This window comes from Lygodium microphyllum, chromosome 25 (assembly GCF_053477565.2).
Source record: "Lygodium microphyllum isolate KBCC chromosome 25, Lygodium_microphyllum_v1.1.10, whole genome shotgun sequence".
In the NCBI taxonomy this organism is placed as follows: domain Eukaryota; kingdom Viridiplantae; phylum Streptophyta; class Polypodiopsida; order Schizaeales; family Lygodiaceae; genus Lygodium; species Lygodium microphyllum.
Genome location: NC_141159.1, coordinates 69,063,131 through 69,081,050, shown reverse-complemented (window position 1 = coordinate 69,081,050; position 17,920 = coordinate 69,063,131). Strand labels below are relative to the sequence as shown.

General features: G+C 38.0%; 1 protein-coding gene across 1 annotated transcript; it reads left to right on the top strand.

Moving 5' to 3' along the window:
* Positions 1-12,914: 12,914 nt before the first annotated feature.
* Positions 12,915-13,709, top strand: LOC148014343 (uncharacterized). Its single transcript, XM_087666542.1, has one exon. It carries the CDS (start codon positions 12,915-12,917, stop codon positions 13,707-13,709), a length of 795 nt encoding a protein of 264 aa, XP_087522668.1.
* The last annotated feature ends 4,211 nt before the right edge of the window (positions 13,710-17,920 follow it).

The window sequence follows — 17,920 nt, the reverse complement described above, 5'->3', positions numbered from 1 at the left end:
GCAACGGTTACAAAGGTAACAAGATAATTTGGATGTAGTGTTTTTTCTCTTTTTATTGTTGCATACTTCAATTGCAAAGCACCAAAATTTCCCCATCATTGGATCTTTTTCAACAAACCCACATGTGTGCATGCACAGGCATGCACACACGCACACACACGCACACGCACACGCAGGTGCGCGTGCGCACACGTGCACACACGCGCACGCGCGCGCGCGCGCACACACACACACACACACACACACACACACACACAAGAACAAGAATAAGAACAAAAATGATGATGATGATGAGAGTGCTACAAAATTTGTGCACTTTATAGCTATGAGAAATGACATAATTAAGAAGGTGAGGTAGTCATCCTTTTGATGCTTTGTGTTGATGATCCTGCCAACATTCTAGCCACTCCCGAGTAAAAAAATCTATCTTCTGCTACATGTGAAAGAATGAGCTACATTGTCTTTTGCCCAATTGTTGGATGTGTAGGATGAGACATCAAAAGGGTTGCATGCTCGATTATTAGAACTATATAGCAAGTACAATGTAGATGTATAAAAAATGATAAGTTTTGATCAAATGGTCTTCCATAATGGTAGGGAAAGAGATGGTCTTGCAGTCTTACAAAATATGCGAATGCCTTTTTTACCAATTATATTTTGTGTTGCTCATCGAGTTCATTTGTGTGCTTGAGATTCAATGAAAGGAAGTGATTGTTGTCATAAAGCAAATATGCTTCTACATAAGATTTGTACATCTATAAAAGGATTCCAACATATATCCAAGTGTTATAGTTATTAAAAGAAGAGTTTGATTGCTCTACCCTTTGTGTGATGAACATTCACAAAAGGAGGTGGTTGAGTCCACACAAACTACTCATACTAATATCAATGAGGTTCTTGACCTTGCCTTCAAGTTTCTATGCATTGAAAATCCTTCTCTTCATGATCAAATTTCATGCTTGAGTTTGTGTATAATGTGCATTTCCTTGTTGGCTCGTTGGAATTGGCTTCACATTTGAGTTGCACATTTCAAATAGATATGGTTGATGTGACAATTGTATAAATTTTTACAGATGTAGGTATGGGTGTCATTGAGTTGGAATTCATTGTTGATTCAATTGTTTGATGTAAATGCCTAGAATAATGAGAGTAAGATCCCACAATTTTGGAGCATGGTCTTGGAGTAGGTTACTTAACGTCTTCAAGATCTTCCATGAAGTGGGACTACTTTCATGGACTTAAAAATTACATAGATGTGCCATACATGAAGATTTTCATATTACTTATCACATGGTCTTGGAGTAGGTTACTTAACGTCTTCAAGATCTTCCATGAAGTGGGACTACTTTCATGGACTTAAAATTTACATAGATGTGCCATACATGAAGATTTTCATATTACTTATCACATTTTAAAAGAATGATTTCTCTTTCTTGTTGGATGCTTTGAGAGCAAGATTTGATGGCAACTTTTCTCCAAAGAGCTCTACATGGTCCTACATATGAAATATTTGAGAGCTATTGAGCCTTGATTTGGATGCGGATACTTCGTTGTTGGTTGGGATTTATGCTACCTTGGTTGACATGTTATTTTACCTCAATGCCTATTGATTTTGGGCTATGTCTTTGGGATATGCAATGAGGTATTGACCTTCGGGGTATGACATGTCTTTGATTTCGGATCTTCATTTGACATTGATCGGCTTTGGAATGCATTTGATGCTCCGTCTTGGATGTACATATGGCATGTATGTTACCTATGTCTAACTAGTCTTGACATGCTTGGCCTATGCCACTACTACATGCTACCTACATTGTTTAAAGCCAATTGCTACTAGTGCCTTGTCTTGGCTTGCATCTGGCTTCCTGAAACTTACTTGGGATATTTCTTGGCTTGCCAGAGTTGTATTTGGGATACAATTGATGTCTATGGATACTCTAATTGGAGGCTACAGAGCCTATATGCTCATGATGTCTTATTGATATCTGGTCTTGGATCTTTCATTCACTGCTGCTCTCATATGCCCTTCTTGAGCTTCTTGGCTTGATCCATACGGCTTTTGTGCTAGTGGGAGCATCATTGGATGTTTCACAAACATTGAGAAGGTGGTTTATGCTATTGAGCTTTGAATCTTGTGAGACTGGGATCTTCTTCACTTGGATGTTGCATGGTTGATATGCCGTGGTTTGCATACATGTACTTGGACTGATTTGGGCTTTGCACTCCGTGACCATACACCTCTTTGTTAGGTCTTGCCAGTGTTGTGTATACTTTGCCCTACTACACAGGGGGTGTGCTGGCTTACTAAGGATTTGTTTGACATGCCTGGGTGTTTGCTCGATGTCCGTATGACTGTCATATGTTGATTTATGCCCGCTTGATGTTGTTTATGCTTTGACAGTTAGTGGTTGACTTGGTGCATTGATTTTGCCTACAGTTTGCTCTCAATGTACCTGGCTGTAATTTATTACAGCAAGTTGTTATGCATGGAATAATGTGGAATTTTCATGCTGAATCATCTCGATTTTATGTACTTTTGATGGTACTTGGTGGGCAACATCATTAGCTATCAATTCGTGGTCATTTTGCCTTGGTTTTGGTGGTATTTTTGGTTGTTTACAACAGAAAACAGCAAGCAGTTTTGAACTGTCTGCATTGTTTTGGACTGCATTATAGGTTCTTCTTCCATTGATAGTGCTATCTTCAACATCACTAAGCTTGATGCTACAAATTATACCTATTGGAAAAGCCAAGTTTGGTAGGTATTGGTGCAGAAATCGCAGATAAAGCCACTAAGGATGCATGGCAAGCATCCTGAAACTATGACTGATGACAAGTGGGATGAGCTTGATGAGTTATGCAAGTCCACCCTCATCTTGTCTCTCACTGAACAAGTGCATTACAATGTGGTTGAGGAAGCACAGAGTGCTTGGTAGCTTTGGGATAAAATTAAAAACCTCTATGACAAGAAAAATCCAGCAAGTCAGATGTATTGGTTGAAGCAACTTATGGACCTGCGCATGAAGGAGAATTAGACAATGTTTGCTCACTTGAGCCAGTTCCATGCTATTCTCAAGAACTTGACTTCGCAGGGTATTACCTTTAATAATGAGGTTACTCCCTTGTTTTTGCCTGGGGGTCTAAGTGAGTCATGGGATGTATTACACAATGCCTTATGTGCTCCTTGGATGTATATGACCTTGGGATTGATACTATATGTACACTGCATTTAGATTCTATGAGTGCTATTCAGCTAGCAAGGAATCCGGTCTTCCATGCGAAGACGAAATACATTGAGGTGAGGTATCACTTCATACGTGGGGTCGTGGAGGACAAGTCTGTTGACCTTGTCAAGATCTCAATTGAAAAATATCTTGCAGATTTTCTCACGAAAAGCCTCACTACTGAGCGCTTTGCGCCCTTCCTCAGGAGATTGATGGGCGTTGGATGAGATGGCATTTTTCCTCATTCTGTTGTACATGTGCACATTGTACTGTCTTTTCTTTTTCTTTTCACTCCTCAATGGGGCACATTCACCTTTAAATGGGAGGCTATTGGGGATAAAGGCACTTTTGCCTAGCCGCCCGTGTATTACTACATTGACAGTACCCACCATTGCATACTGCAAGTGGCAGGTGCCCGTCACCGTCACTTTATTCTTTATTCTTTTAGTCACAGTTTGAATAAAGGAAGGCTCGGTGACACATTGTGACTATTGGAGTTCCCATTTGTGTCTCTCTCTCTTCTTGCTCTTGCTCTCCACCATAGCTTACTTCCAAGCAAGCTTTGATCCTTCTCACCTTTCACATTAATTAAGCCTTTTATGGAACAGGGTTCGTTCGCATAACTTATAGCATAGACACGAAAACAGAGCAAAGCAACCTATTGACAAACAAGTTCAAACAAGTTTCTTAACTTATCTTCAAGTTAATCTTTCTCTCTCGCCCATACAGGAGAAATTATGTATCCCTTCTGTCCAAGAGAAGTATCCCTTCTGCCCTGCAAAAGTAACTGGTCCAAATTACATGGCACCACAAATTCAATCCTTTATCTAGAATAGGATCTTTCAACATTCCCAGATGTTGGGGGCCATGGAGGTCTTCAACTCCATTCCAGACCTAGCAAGGGGTGTCCAGAGCTCCACCTGACCTGCAAGTTGTCTAGGAGCGAAACATCATTCCCTGTGGTTGGCCTTTTCACCACTTGAACTTCAGCCCATGAATTGAGGAGTGCCCTCTTGAGTTAATCTGCGGTGTGATCATGGAGGTGATCCACCCATGCAATATATCATTTCTTAATTAAATTCTTTAAGAATCTAGCACAACAAGGCATTCAGCCCTAATATCAATTTCTAGGAAAACATTCCTTTATCCCCATGGCAACTTGTCATCATAAACCCTTGCCATGCATTTAGCATGAATCACAAGTACTTGGAACAATTATCCAAACAACAAACTAACAACGAGCTGAATGTAAAAGCATTTAGGATGTTGTTCAATCAACTAACAAAAAAACCAATTGTGTTCTTCCCAAACAATGCAAGAATTGTCGCGATAATATTTCCATCGCATATCTGCTCTTCCCCTTGGGATCAAAGAGTGATTCTATGTAAAATTTATTTAACTCTTGTATGCACAATTTTTAATGTCATGATTATGCTATTCATAACCCTTGACTGATTATTCCTTGTAATTGCTTTATCAACAAACAAACCATATGTAACTAGGTACAATTAACTTCCCTTGATACATGCACTTTGCAAGCTCGATCTTTTGAGTACATGAGATGAAATTACCTATACTCGTACATCATAGTATGGGGCCTAACATATCTCATACAAGGATCAAAACAAGCATCTACTAGTTTGGAAATATATTACTTACAACCAGTATCGCAATTGGATTAACGGTGATACCTTCGTCTGAAGCTTCATTGTTGGTTATGGAATTGCCATTCACACGTGACATTCTTTGCTTGGGGGGCATCGTCCGCAAGTAGACTCAAGAGATTATGAAGGCAGAATAGATTTCAGATGGGAGAGCGTAAAAGAATATGGGTAAGTCAAGGATCGAAATAGAGGGAATTGAGCTAACTCTCTTCCTTACAGCCTCTCGGGGTGTCTCTCTCTCTCTCTCTCTCTCTCTCTCTCTTTCAACCTCCCTCTCACAATCTCTTGGAGGGGTCTCCTTCTTTCTACCTCTCTCTCGCAGCCTCTCGGGGTCTCCTTATGCTTCTTGCTCCTCCCCATGCCTCATATTTATAGTGAATTAGAGAAAAGGCTTGTGGCTGAGAAGAGGAGTTCTTTGTAGAGGGGGATCTTGGAAAGATTAGCGATCTGATGCTCAGATCATAAATTTGATGGTTCCATTGGCTCCAAAAGGGGGTAAAACCTCCAGATACTTGTTTAGAAACCTCTCAGTTCACTCCTTCTTCTTTTCTCTGTTCAAAGTGTTGTTTTTTGTTTGTAGACTGCAATTGCGGTGTGTGCGATTTCTCAAATCCCTCTCTTTTTTTTTCTTTTTATAAAATCTCTAAGACTAACTAAAACATCACTTGTCTTTTCTTTTAAATGACATCTAGTTCTAGAAATCTCCATATCTTTTTAGGATAATATCTAAAATATCTAAAATATTCTAGTCTTGTCCAAAAATCTAATATTTTTAGACCATCCTTGTTGAGATTCAGCAATCACACTCATTGACAGCCTCTTTGTATGGAGCTTCAGGGCCAAGGACATGCAGGCTAACCTATCCCATATGCACAGTGGTGCCCTACTGCAGTTTCCTACTTTCCTATAAAGCATTGTACTTGCTTCCTTTTCTTAATGCAATGATAGTACTCTTTTCTTTTCAGTGAAGTGTCAATGTCATTGTCCACATACACAAGATTGTGTTTATGAGTCCAAGTCTCAATCTTGGAACCTAATTCACTTGTGTAACAAACAATGTCTTTGTCTTCTCCATCATGAGTCCACACTTCTCCTTCCATCCACCATAACTCACTGCCATGTCCTAGATCCCGCATCTTTCACAATCCTTACTATACACATTAACATTAGTGATCAATATAGCTCATCTCTCTTGTTCACGTTGTAACTTCCGTGAAGGGTAGCTACAGTCCTTGTCAATCTGAGAAAAATCTCAGATTTATGACTCTCGATTTTTTAAACACATATTTTAATTAAATAAAAATACTTAATTATTAAGGTTAGTTAGTTTTTACTTTAGTTAGTCTTTAGTTAGTAATCTTACTAACTTATTAATTGACTAACTAACCAACTAACTTTTATTGTGTGGAAATATTACAATTTTAAATTGCATGGTTCCCTACTTTTGAAGAATTTGGCACTTAGAGACTGGACTTAGGCACAATGCACCAAAACTACCAATACCGATTGTCTGATACAATGTGCAAATTTGCAACAAAAGCAAAAGAATCACAACTATTAGGCATTAGAAAATAATGAGTAGTGAAAGAGGGAACCCAAGAAGTCAAATAGTGAATGAATAGGCAACTATCAATTTCAATCCAATTTTATGCAAAAAATAATAAAACTTGTTAAGCCAAATCTCATTTGCTACAATGATCTGGCACTACTATTTGTAAAAAAAGGTTTCTCAATGCAAACATAATTAAAATGTAATAAGAACTAACTAAGCACAATCATATGGAGGATTTAATGGTGATCTTCCTTAAGGGGGACTAATGTGCACAAAATGGACCTCACAATAGCTTATTTCTAAGTGAATGTGATATTGTAAGCTTAGAGCTTCATTTTACCACTTAAGTAATTTTACTTTTCCTTCTTTTATATAGGTATGCATTTTTTAACAAATAAGCCAAAAGACAAATGAGATATACCTCTTCTAACAAATAAGCTTAAATACAAAAGTTCGGGAAGTCTAGACTAGGCTAGCATTTTATGGACCCTAGCTAGATCTTTCCCCCCAAACTAGCCCCGTTTACAAGCAATAACCCAAAAACATTTGCCTTTACATGCTACATCTACCCACATAATTTTTAGTCTAATCCTTACAAATACCAGTTGCACACTAGCCTCTCGTATTGCCTACAAAGTAAAAGCTCTAATGATTGGTGGACAGGAAAACTCCTTGCATTTACTATTTTTGATCCTTAAGTTTTAGAGGATGCAAAAGTGTATTTGCTCTTGATCTTCTCCTTTGATGCCAATATGAGTAATGACCTCTTCTTGTGCTCCTTTTGCAAAATAAACAACCATCCTAAAATAAATGCTTTAGAGATTCATCTCCACCATAATTGCACTTTCATACATAGAAAGTCTCTTTTGAAGTTTATCACTTGACATTAAGGTCCCAATGACTACTTTCCATGATAGCTTCCTTTTCACATTTCCATCAAGGCCCTTGACATTGAATGCAATAATTCTAATTTGTTGTTCCATCAATTTTCCTTTGTTGATCAAGGCTATATTGCATTGACCAAATGCCATATTGTTTCTCCAACTTGTTGACATTAATCTAGACTATAATCTAGCCATGGGTCTTCACCTCATATTGCTTACACCCTTTAAGGCTAGATGCCATTTGAATTTTTGCATTCATGCCTAGGTATTCCAAGGGCTTTTGGTCCAAGGGCACTCAAATGTTAAGTTGAGTAAAAGCATTAACTCTCGCTCCACTATTTCTTAGTATGGCAATCTCATTCAAAGAGTTCCTGACTTGTGAAAACTTAGTTAGTTTGGCACAACTTTTTTCTACTCTAACTTGATGCCTTTGCCCTTGAAATTTCTAGCAATTTTTTAGCATTCCTCTTTGTCACTCTTTTGATTTTTTGTGTTAGTTCCTTTTCCCTTGGTTTGCTAATTATCTTTGACCTCTTCCACCCAAGATCCATGTTAGCAAAATATCTTACATTTTATTCATCCTTTGCCATTTTCACATTCTCTCTTTAATGATTTCTCCACATGCCATATTTAAAGCAAACACTAGCAAACTTGCTCCAAGCAATTTTAAAATTGAGTTTCCCTATGCATCTCCAAGCATTCTAGTTTGCTTTCCTCTATGTCCCAAAGGAGACAAATCCTATTTCTAAATAGACAAGCCAATGAAGGAATGTAGAGGGGCTTATCCAACTCCTTTGCAATGTTAGATAAAAGGTTTTGTATGTACACAAGTAGCTAGGAGAATATCCACCCGAACTCTAGATGGTCATGTGTATGAAGGTGTGGTTGATGCTATGGTTTTGAGAAGGGTGTTTCAAAGTTCTAAATTTCATTGTTCCTTAGATCTCGAAATAATTTGGCCCTTAGAGATTAGGCTCATAAATTTCAACCCAACTTTATGTAGAGAATAACAAAACTTGTTATGTCAAATTGCACTACTATTTGTGAAAGAAGTTTCTTAATGAAAAGCATAATTCAAATGCAAAAAAACCAATTAAGCACAACTCATATGGAGGATTCATTGTGATCTTCATTAAGGGGGGTAATGTGCAAGAAAGAACTTCATAATAACTTTTTTTGTAAGTGAATATAATGTTGCAAACTTGGAGCTTTCTTCTACTAGTTATGTGTGTTGATTTTTTGTTCTTCTATATATGGCATATCTTTTCTAACAAATAACGCAAGATACAAAAGTTATGAATTCTAAAACTCTAGATGGTTGTATTAAGGTCTGGTTGCCCTACAATTTTAAATTTGGGTTTCCCTATGCATTGATATCTAAGCATTCTACTTTTATCTCCTCCATATCCCAAAGAAGACAAAAAGCCTGACAAGCTAATGAAGGAATGTGGAGGGGCTTATCTAACCCCTTTGTAATGTTAGGTAAAAATACACAAGTAGTTAATGGAATATCCATTCAAACTCGATGATCCCTCTTGAGGATATGCTTCCTCATGTTCATTGATGTACATAAGATCAAGCCCTTAGAAGCATACATCTTGAGTAAGCACTTTTTGTATTTCCTGCTTATAAAAAATGACTTCAAAAAACCTCTAACCTTCATAGTATATATGATCGATCATTCAATCATTTTTAAGAATAGCATTGACCCAAGTTGTAGTGTCCATTGCTTTTGGGGTTTTTCTATGAAGAAAACAAGAATCTCCTAGTAGTACACTCGAGACACTATTGCATGCGCCTCATCAACATCAATACTACCTTCTTAGAAGATCCATCAACCTTTTCTTCCATGTTCTTTATGCCACAAAAACCTCTAAAATCAATTGTGGTTTTTCTTTTGATTCTAAGTTTGTTCTCTTCCCCTATGCTAAATGATGCTTCCTTCCCTCATGGAACCTCCACCAAAGGCACAACTAACTCTGTAATGTGACCATTCCTCTCCTCTTTCTTCTTTTCCTCTTGTGTGTGTCTATAGAAGCCCCTCTACTCAATATAGCTTCTCCATTCTCTCTACACTCTCACTTCCATAAATGGCATGCTCATAAGAGGGCTTGCTCAATAATTTTTGAGCCAAGACCTATGTAGAAGTCTACATCCAAATATGCAACTTTCTATGTGGATTGTGGATGTATGTCCATGTGGATTGGCCTTGAGTAGTTTAAATTAATTATCTTTAGTGCTATTGATGCACTAAATGTTCACATTGTCAGTACTCTGTGAGACCATCCACTCAATAAATCCATATTTCTTTTCTTTTTGCATTGGTGATGTATTTTATAAAGCTTGCATAATTGAATGGATTTAATGACATCTATTATGTATGTGTATGAAAATTCTCATCCCCTAGCAATACATCAAGCTAGCTCTATTGCACACTCATTATGATGTTTCAAATTTTGTGACATTGCTTTGGAATTTTGGTCTAAAAAAGTATTGCCCTCTTTATTTGGAGGTACTCCAAGAGGGTTATATGGAAATCTTATTTTTTAATATACTCCTTTTAGAATATTTTGCCTCATATGTATAATTAGCTATCCCTTAGCTTTATTTTGTCAAAGGTCAACTTTGCGCACTCGAAAAAATCTTCATATTATTTGAGAAGCACTTCATTTTGCAACTAGACCAAAATTTGATGATGAATATTTTAAAAATGTACAATTCTTCAATAAAGACTTTATGAATGGCAACTAGTGTAGTTTGAATTTCTATATCTTGCTTTATTTTCAAAATCTTAAGTTCTTGGATTTACCTAAAGATGACAAAGAAACTATCATGAATGTTACCATATTGGCCAACAAGAAGGTTTTTCATGGATGCTAGGTAGTGACATGTGGCGAGGAGAGGTAATAGGCCTATTTATTTGTGCACATAGGGAGAGGAGGCCTACCATGTCACATTTCACATGCACAAAATATCTCCACATAGGCACACGCATCTCATTACTACCATACTACATGTTCCATGCTTAGGCCATGGAAAGTATGGCATGATGAAAATGGAGGCATTCCATGCCCTAAGCCATATCCTCATCCTCACTACCTTCACTTTACTTTACATCGGTATTGTCATCTAAGATGGCAACAAAATTGCATGGCCCTCATTGTATATCAAGTGATGAAACTAGATGTTGTTGTGTGGATTCTCATTTACCATATGGCATCCATGGCATGAGCACTACAAGGAGGCTCTAAATAAGAAGATACGAACTTCAAAGAAGATACTCTCGACTCTCGAGTCTCGTCGAGTCGTCTGACTCATCTCGACTGTCCACTGTCCAGTCCACAATGCACATCACGATTCGTGAACAACACTAAAGCGTAAGGCAGCAGGCTACGTCTCTCTCCCGCGAGTCGCGAGCTAATGCATCATGCATGATATGTACTATGATTTGCTGAAGCATAAGGCTTAAATCCTTAGCCCTTTAAGCTTGAGGGCTAAGGTTGGAGCCTGGAGGCGACTTGCGAGTGGCGAGCTTGGCAAGTTGGCCGCAGGCTGCAGTAATAGTGCAACTCGCGAGTCACAAGGTACCTACTACCAGCCACCAAGGTCCAGGCCTGAGGCGACACTGGAGTCTGGACAGTGCTACATACAGTTTCGTGCAACGTGCAACTTCGCAAGGCTTGGATCGAGGCTCGAAAGGACTCGGGAGTTGGGACAAGGGCATGGATATGGGCAGCAGCTGATGCGATAGTCGGTCTGGTTGCTAATGTGGTGAAGATCGAGGAAGGGGTGGGATGGGGGCGGGTGGAGTTGGTGGGTGGGGTGGGAAAAGGCAACGGCGAGGGCGGCAGCGATAGCGACTACAACCACGGCAGGTAAGGGAGGAGAAGAAAAAGGAGGAGGAGGATAAGAGAGAGAGGGGGGCAGGTGAGAGAAAGAGGGAAGGAGCAGAGAAGGAGTATCGGGGGAGAGAGAAAGAGGGGAAGAGAGAGAAAGAGAGAGGGAGAGAAGAAAGAAGAAGAGGGAGGAGAGAGAGGAGGGAAGGCGTGGTTACGAATGGGAGAGGGGGGGATTTTTTTAAAAATTTATGGTTTGTTTCTGTTAATCCATCATAGATGATATTTTGGACTTTTAAACCATATGCAAATATGCACACTAATTTTGCTAGTCTAAAAAGTATACGGAGAATGGACGAGATGAAGCTATATTGAAAATGAAGATTCATGTGAACAATACAAATGCAGGTGTAATGTGCCCTTGGGCCTATCATCTATTTACTCTTTTCAATAGACTGGAATGCAACCAAGTGGTTACCTTGATCATAATTTTGTACATCCTATTAATGGTGCTTAGCATGCAATACTTGAAACATAATGTTATACTCAAAGTATAATATGCATTATGATTCAATTTACCAATGGTGCTTAATATGCAATACTTATAATATTATACTCGAAGTATAATATGCACAATGATTCAATGTTTGATGGATGTGAGTATCCTTGATAGTTATTGTGTGACAATAGATACTATTGGAGATTGAGTGGGAGGCTTGGGACTTGGAAATCTCTATCCAATTCACCAACATATATCGACTTGAGCTTTTAGCCTTCAGGTACACGTTGAAAAAATCCTTTTGTTGTTTCACAGAACAACCTTTCAAAAGCATATATATTATAATCATAGCATAAAGTATATTACTTTATGTGATCTTTTTATGTATTGTAGGTAGCTGGACCATGGATCCATCTAAATCTCAAAAGGGTTTGGCAAGGAAAAGAAAGGCTTATCCTTCTATAGCCTCTTTTTTATCAAGAGGCCAAAGTGCTTGTGTAAGGCCAAGGGGTTTGGTATCAAGAGATGCCAATGAAACTATGGGTCAAATGTCAGCACTAAATGCAAATGTTTCTAGCATGCAAGAGGGAATGACTTCAGCAATGTCAAATGCTACAGAAAATGTAAGTGTGAATGTGGGAAATGCAACAAAGAGTTCTTCCAATGTTGATGCTTCTATTAAAAAGGTGAAACCAAAGTGGCAACATCAGTGGACTCTTTTGCATCCATGGGCATACATAGGTAAAACTCTATGTAATGAAGAAAGGGTGAAATGCCAATGGTGTCAAGATGCCAGCAAAGTGAATACCTATACACAAGGAGGCTCTCAAAGCATCCAATTGTCAGCATTGAATGATATCCACAGTTATGCAAGTTTCAAAGGGAGCTTTGTACTCCAAATATGCCAGCATCAGATGAGTATGGATCCTATGTAAATCCAGTTTCAGGAAGGGAAATGATGTTGGCTATAAGGGACCATGTTCGAAAGCAGATGTATGCATAGATGCGTGCTAGTCCTTTCTTATCACTGCTCATTAATGAGAGCACTGACCGCACTATGGAAAAGCATCTAATTATCTATGTTTCATATATCAATGATGGAGGTAGAGGACATGCAATTTGTAGATTTGTGCAGTTGTTGCCAGTGGATAATGGAACATCTGAGGCCATGTATGATGCTATACATGCATTTTTCTTGGAAAGTGGTTTAGACATGCAAAACTTAGTTGCTATTGCAACTGATGGAGCTTTGGCTATGACAGGGCATAGGACACGAGTTGTGGCACGCTTTCAAGCATCATTGCCACGTGTCATGGGAATACATTGTATTGCCCATCGACAAGCACTTGCAGCCAGAGATGGATTTGCAACACATCCACATATATTTGCCTTTGTGGATAAGGTTGCAAGCGAAGTATATTCATGGCTAGGAAGATCAACAAACCGACATATGGAACTTTGGAAAATAATGCATGAGTATGACATTATGGACATGAAAATGTTGCAAATGCATGCAGTTCGGTGGCTCTCAAGGGGCAAGGTGATGGAAAGGTTTGTTGAGATTATGCCTGCTATTCTTGAGCAGTGGAAACGACATGAGAAAAAATGGTATAAATATGCTATAACATTTATGGTACAATTCATCATACACCTTTTAGCAGATGTGCTTAGAGAGTTGAACAAACTCAACTCTGAATTTCAAAGGCAAGAGATCGATGTAACAACGATTGGTGCCCTTATTGATCTAACATTTGAGAAGCTCAATAGGAGATATATCACGTGTGATGATGACCAATTTGGTATTGGTTCAAAGCATCTCTCGGCATTCTTGAAAATGACAAAAAATGAAAAGTTGGTTTTTGTAGATGGTAATGGTATATCACATACACATGTATTGAAATATGTTGCAATTCCAAAAGTGTCAAAAAAAAAAGGAGCTAAGAATACAAGTGATTCAGAAAAAGAAGATGAGGACTTGGACTTAAACACAATTCCTGAAGGTGATGGAAATGAGACAAGTTCTCTTTCGGAATGCATTGGTGTTGCATGAGTATAGGTGCAAAATGTTTTGAATGCTTTGACTAGTAGATTTGAGGATCTACCAGTCTTCAATGCATTGAAGATATTTAATCCTTCTTCATATCCCATGGATGATATTGATCGAGACAAAAGGAGCCAAGAATGGCTGGAAAGACTAATCAACAAAGTTAATGTTGATAGTCAAACTGTTGATATTCGAAGATGCATGAATGAACAAGAGGATTTTGTTGGGATGCTATATCGTGTCGCAAGAAATAGGGGCATGTATGATGCTTGGGAGTTTTGTAGTAGCACAAAGACTTGGTGGGATTTATATCCAGGGATGATGCGTTTATGGCAAACGTGCATAGTCATTCTAGCAAGTACATCATCTTGTGAGCGAGGGTTTTCTAGACAAAATGTTATTAAAAATAACTTGAGATCCAACTTATGTCTTGACACACTAGATGGGTTGATGCTATTATCCATTGATGCACGTGATAGCTCCCAAATCGATTGGAAATATATTTGGGATATTTGGATGGATGCAAAGAATAGAAGGGCAATGCCACTCGAATGATCAAATGGATGCATCTTCTTATTGCTTGTGCTAGCAATTTTCATGGAGAATTTTAAATTATTTATTTTATGATGAATTGTGGCTCATGTTGGGTTGTTACATTTTGAATCTATTTTCCTATGATAGGTTGTAGCATTTCAAATTTATCTTCTTATGATGGAGTATTGCTAGGTAGTGAAAACTCATTTGTCATATGCAAGGTGGATTGAACATTGATTTTAGATCCTATGAGCATTCAAATTTATAGTTTTAAAACCTTAATTAAAAACTTTTCTATGTCACCTGTCATTCACGTTTTTTGTCTGTCATTTGACTAATAAACTTTTTTATATCACCTGTCATGTGAAAGGAAATTTTAACATTTGCCTGTCATTAAAAAGATCTAAGGGACCCGTCAAATTTAGGCCCTGCTTTTGAAAACCGGTGCTTCCGATTCGAAAAACCTACACGTAAAGGGGCATGGCAGGCCCCTTATGTATATCTATCCTCAGCCCGCCGAAATAGCTTGAACCTCACAAAGTAGTATGGTATTTGTGTCATGGAGTTTGCACTAACTGCCACTCACGAAGCTTCCAAGTATAATAAAAGATAATGCACAATTCCTTGCCATTGTAGACATGATCAGGCTTAAGCTCATTAGAGCTCTTGTTACTTTGCACGAGAAGTGATTTTCGAGCAAAGGGCAGACATGGAATTGTGCCAACTTATGTGCTGTCAGTTTGAAGTTGCCATGACGGGCTACATGTTTAAGTTGCCTCTCTTCTAGATTCCTCTCTCCTAGATTTAGCCAAGAGATGGAGCTTGAATTGATGATGAGCTTGCTTTGTACTATGCCATTTCTAGCTATATATGTGCAAGAAAAATCTTTCTAATGATGGGAAGAAAGAATAAATAGACAATGAGATCTATCTCGTGTTAGGAAATATGCATGATGTGTTGTGTTTAAGGTTATGTAGAGGCTTAGTTGCGAGCACTCCTAAGTTGCAGTTTGCTCGGACAAAGTGGAGGGCTAAGTAGAGTTTTTGAATTAGTTGCAACCACTCCTAAGCAATAGTTTGTTTGGATAAAGTGGAGGGCTAACTAAATGTGTTTCTTATGTTTCTTGTGTGAGCAGGTGATTTGGGTATATGTGAACTAACAAGGTGTGATTTTGTTAGTGTTTTCTCTAGCTTTCCTAGCTTATTTTTCACAGATTCCAACTCCCTACTTGTTGTGCTTGCTTCACAAGACCCTGCGTCTTTTGGCCATCAAGGGCACATTGCCTCCCCGACATGAAGGTTGGGATGAAGGGTCAAGTATGGATACATGTATGAATGTACATGTGCAAATATTATATGTCATGGAGTACCTTAAATAGTTGCTTGAGCTTAAGTTCATAGATGATGTAGTTGAAATACAACGTTTGGTTATATGTTTGATGCTCATTGCAACTTAGAAGTCCCTGGTGACACATGATGATTCTAGGGATAAACATATGCTTTGTGTGCAAAAGATACAGCAAGTGCTGGATGTTAGTATATAGATGAGTGAACTTGGATATGTAACTTATGTCACTTATGAACTTTGGAAGAAATTTGAGAATTTATGTAGGAGATTAGTTGCTGCATATAAGGATCAACAACAATAATGGGAACAACAAGAGGAGGAACAAAAAGAGGTGGAAAGACGAAGAAGCAAGAAGACAAACATAAAAGGCATATCAAATGTGGCAAGAAGAGGATTTAAGGATGTAGATGTAGCCAAAGCATGAAGAACGTATAGAGGAAGTATAGGCTTTTGCCTAGGCTTTACTACTTGCTACCAAGGCTAAGCATCGACCTGCTATGAATGTTTTTGATGAGCTTACTAAGGATTTGAGCACTTATGCAGCGAATGCCCCTATAGGTGATGCTTATGCAGTGCCTAGTGATGCTTTGAGCTACCATACCGATGATGTGTCTACAGTTAGTACGGATGCTTTGAGTCACCATACAGCTGATGTTTATTATGCATTTATGGCTAGTATTATGAAACCTATGTTGCTAGGTTAGGAAGTCCGAATCGAAAAGAACCGATTCATTAGATTGAGATTGAAGAGTAGAAGAACATACAAAACATAAGCTCAAAAACATAAAAACTCAAAATGTAAAATATAAAATGCAAAACTCACAACTAAAACTTTTCTTGTTTAAACAAACCATATGATATTTTCTGGATTCAAGATACATCATGCTTATTAGATTGTGTGTGTATTGAAGTGAAAGCAATACAAAAATGCAAAATACAAAACTCAAAATGCAAAACAAAAAACTCAAACTTTTCTTGCTTAAGTAAACCGTGTGACATTTTTGTGGCTTGAAGATACGTCATACTTGTCATGCTTGTTGGGTCATGTGTGTATTGAAGCAAAAAATATATAAAAATGCAAAACATAAAATGCAAAATGCAAAATGAAAAATGTAAAACTCAAGACTCAAACTTTTTACTTGACAAATTCGTGCATCAATATTGTAGATGCAATTTTCTTATTATGGATGATTGATAGTGTGAGTATTGAAGGAAGAAGAGTAAGCAAAACTCAAAACACACAATGCAAGAATCAAATACATGACCATTGTTTCATTATTTAGTTGGTTATTGCTTATTGTTACTTGATAGTTACGATCCTTGCACCTAGATTTAGAGTTCCTTAGCACGAAAATATCATCATCATACTCATAACATGACTTGCCACCCACCTAGGACTTGTATCATCTAAGGTTTATTCATCTTAGTAATTACTCATCTTAGGCTTACTCATCTAGGGTTTACTCATCTTAGCACTTACTTGTATTAGGCTTACTCATCTTGACTTTACTCGTCTACACTTACTTGTCTTGAGTTTACTCATCTAGGGTTTACTGATCTATACTTACTCATCTTGAGTTTACTTTGCTAGGTTTTACTCGTCTCCACTTACTCATCTTGAGTTTACTCGTCTAGGCTTCACTCATATGCACTTACTCATCTTGAGTACTCGTTTAGGATTTACTTATCTTGCATTTACTTATCTTGAGTTTACGTGTCTAGGGTTCACTCATCTTGAGTTTAGTCATCTAGGGTTTACTTGTCTGTACTTACTTGTCTTGAGTTTACTTGTCTTAAGTTTACTCATCTTGAGTTTACCTATTTAGTGTTTACTCATTTGCACTTACTCATCTTGAGTTTACTTGCCTAGTGTTTACTCATCTACACTTACTTGTCTTGAGTTTACTTGAGGGTAGGGTTTACTCGTCTATATTTACACTTCCATACTACTTTCTATCATACCTCCCACACTCACTCACACACACATATCTCCACTCCTCTAAGGTTAGCTTGATATGATTGTGATGATTTGAGGAATTATTGCACACATGCATATTGTTTGAACAAAAGAAAGATTGATTTTGCACATCTCACTCTTATATGTTCAAAGTGTCTCAAGTGTCTTGAAGATTGTATATTTAAAAATGAATTTGTTGGAAGAAGCATTAAAATTCCTTAGGAATTCACTGAGTAACTTGTACAAACTAAGGTCAAGCGGCCTAGGAGACACTTTGTCACATCATAAGGACCTTGCACACCTAGTACCTAGGCCAAAGCCAGGAGGCTGATCCACATAGATATTCTCCTTCAAATCACCATTCAAGAAGGCCGACTTT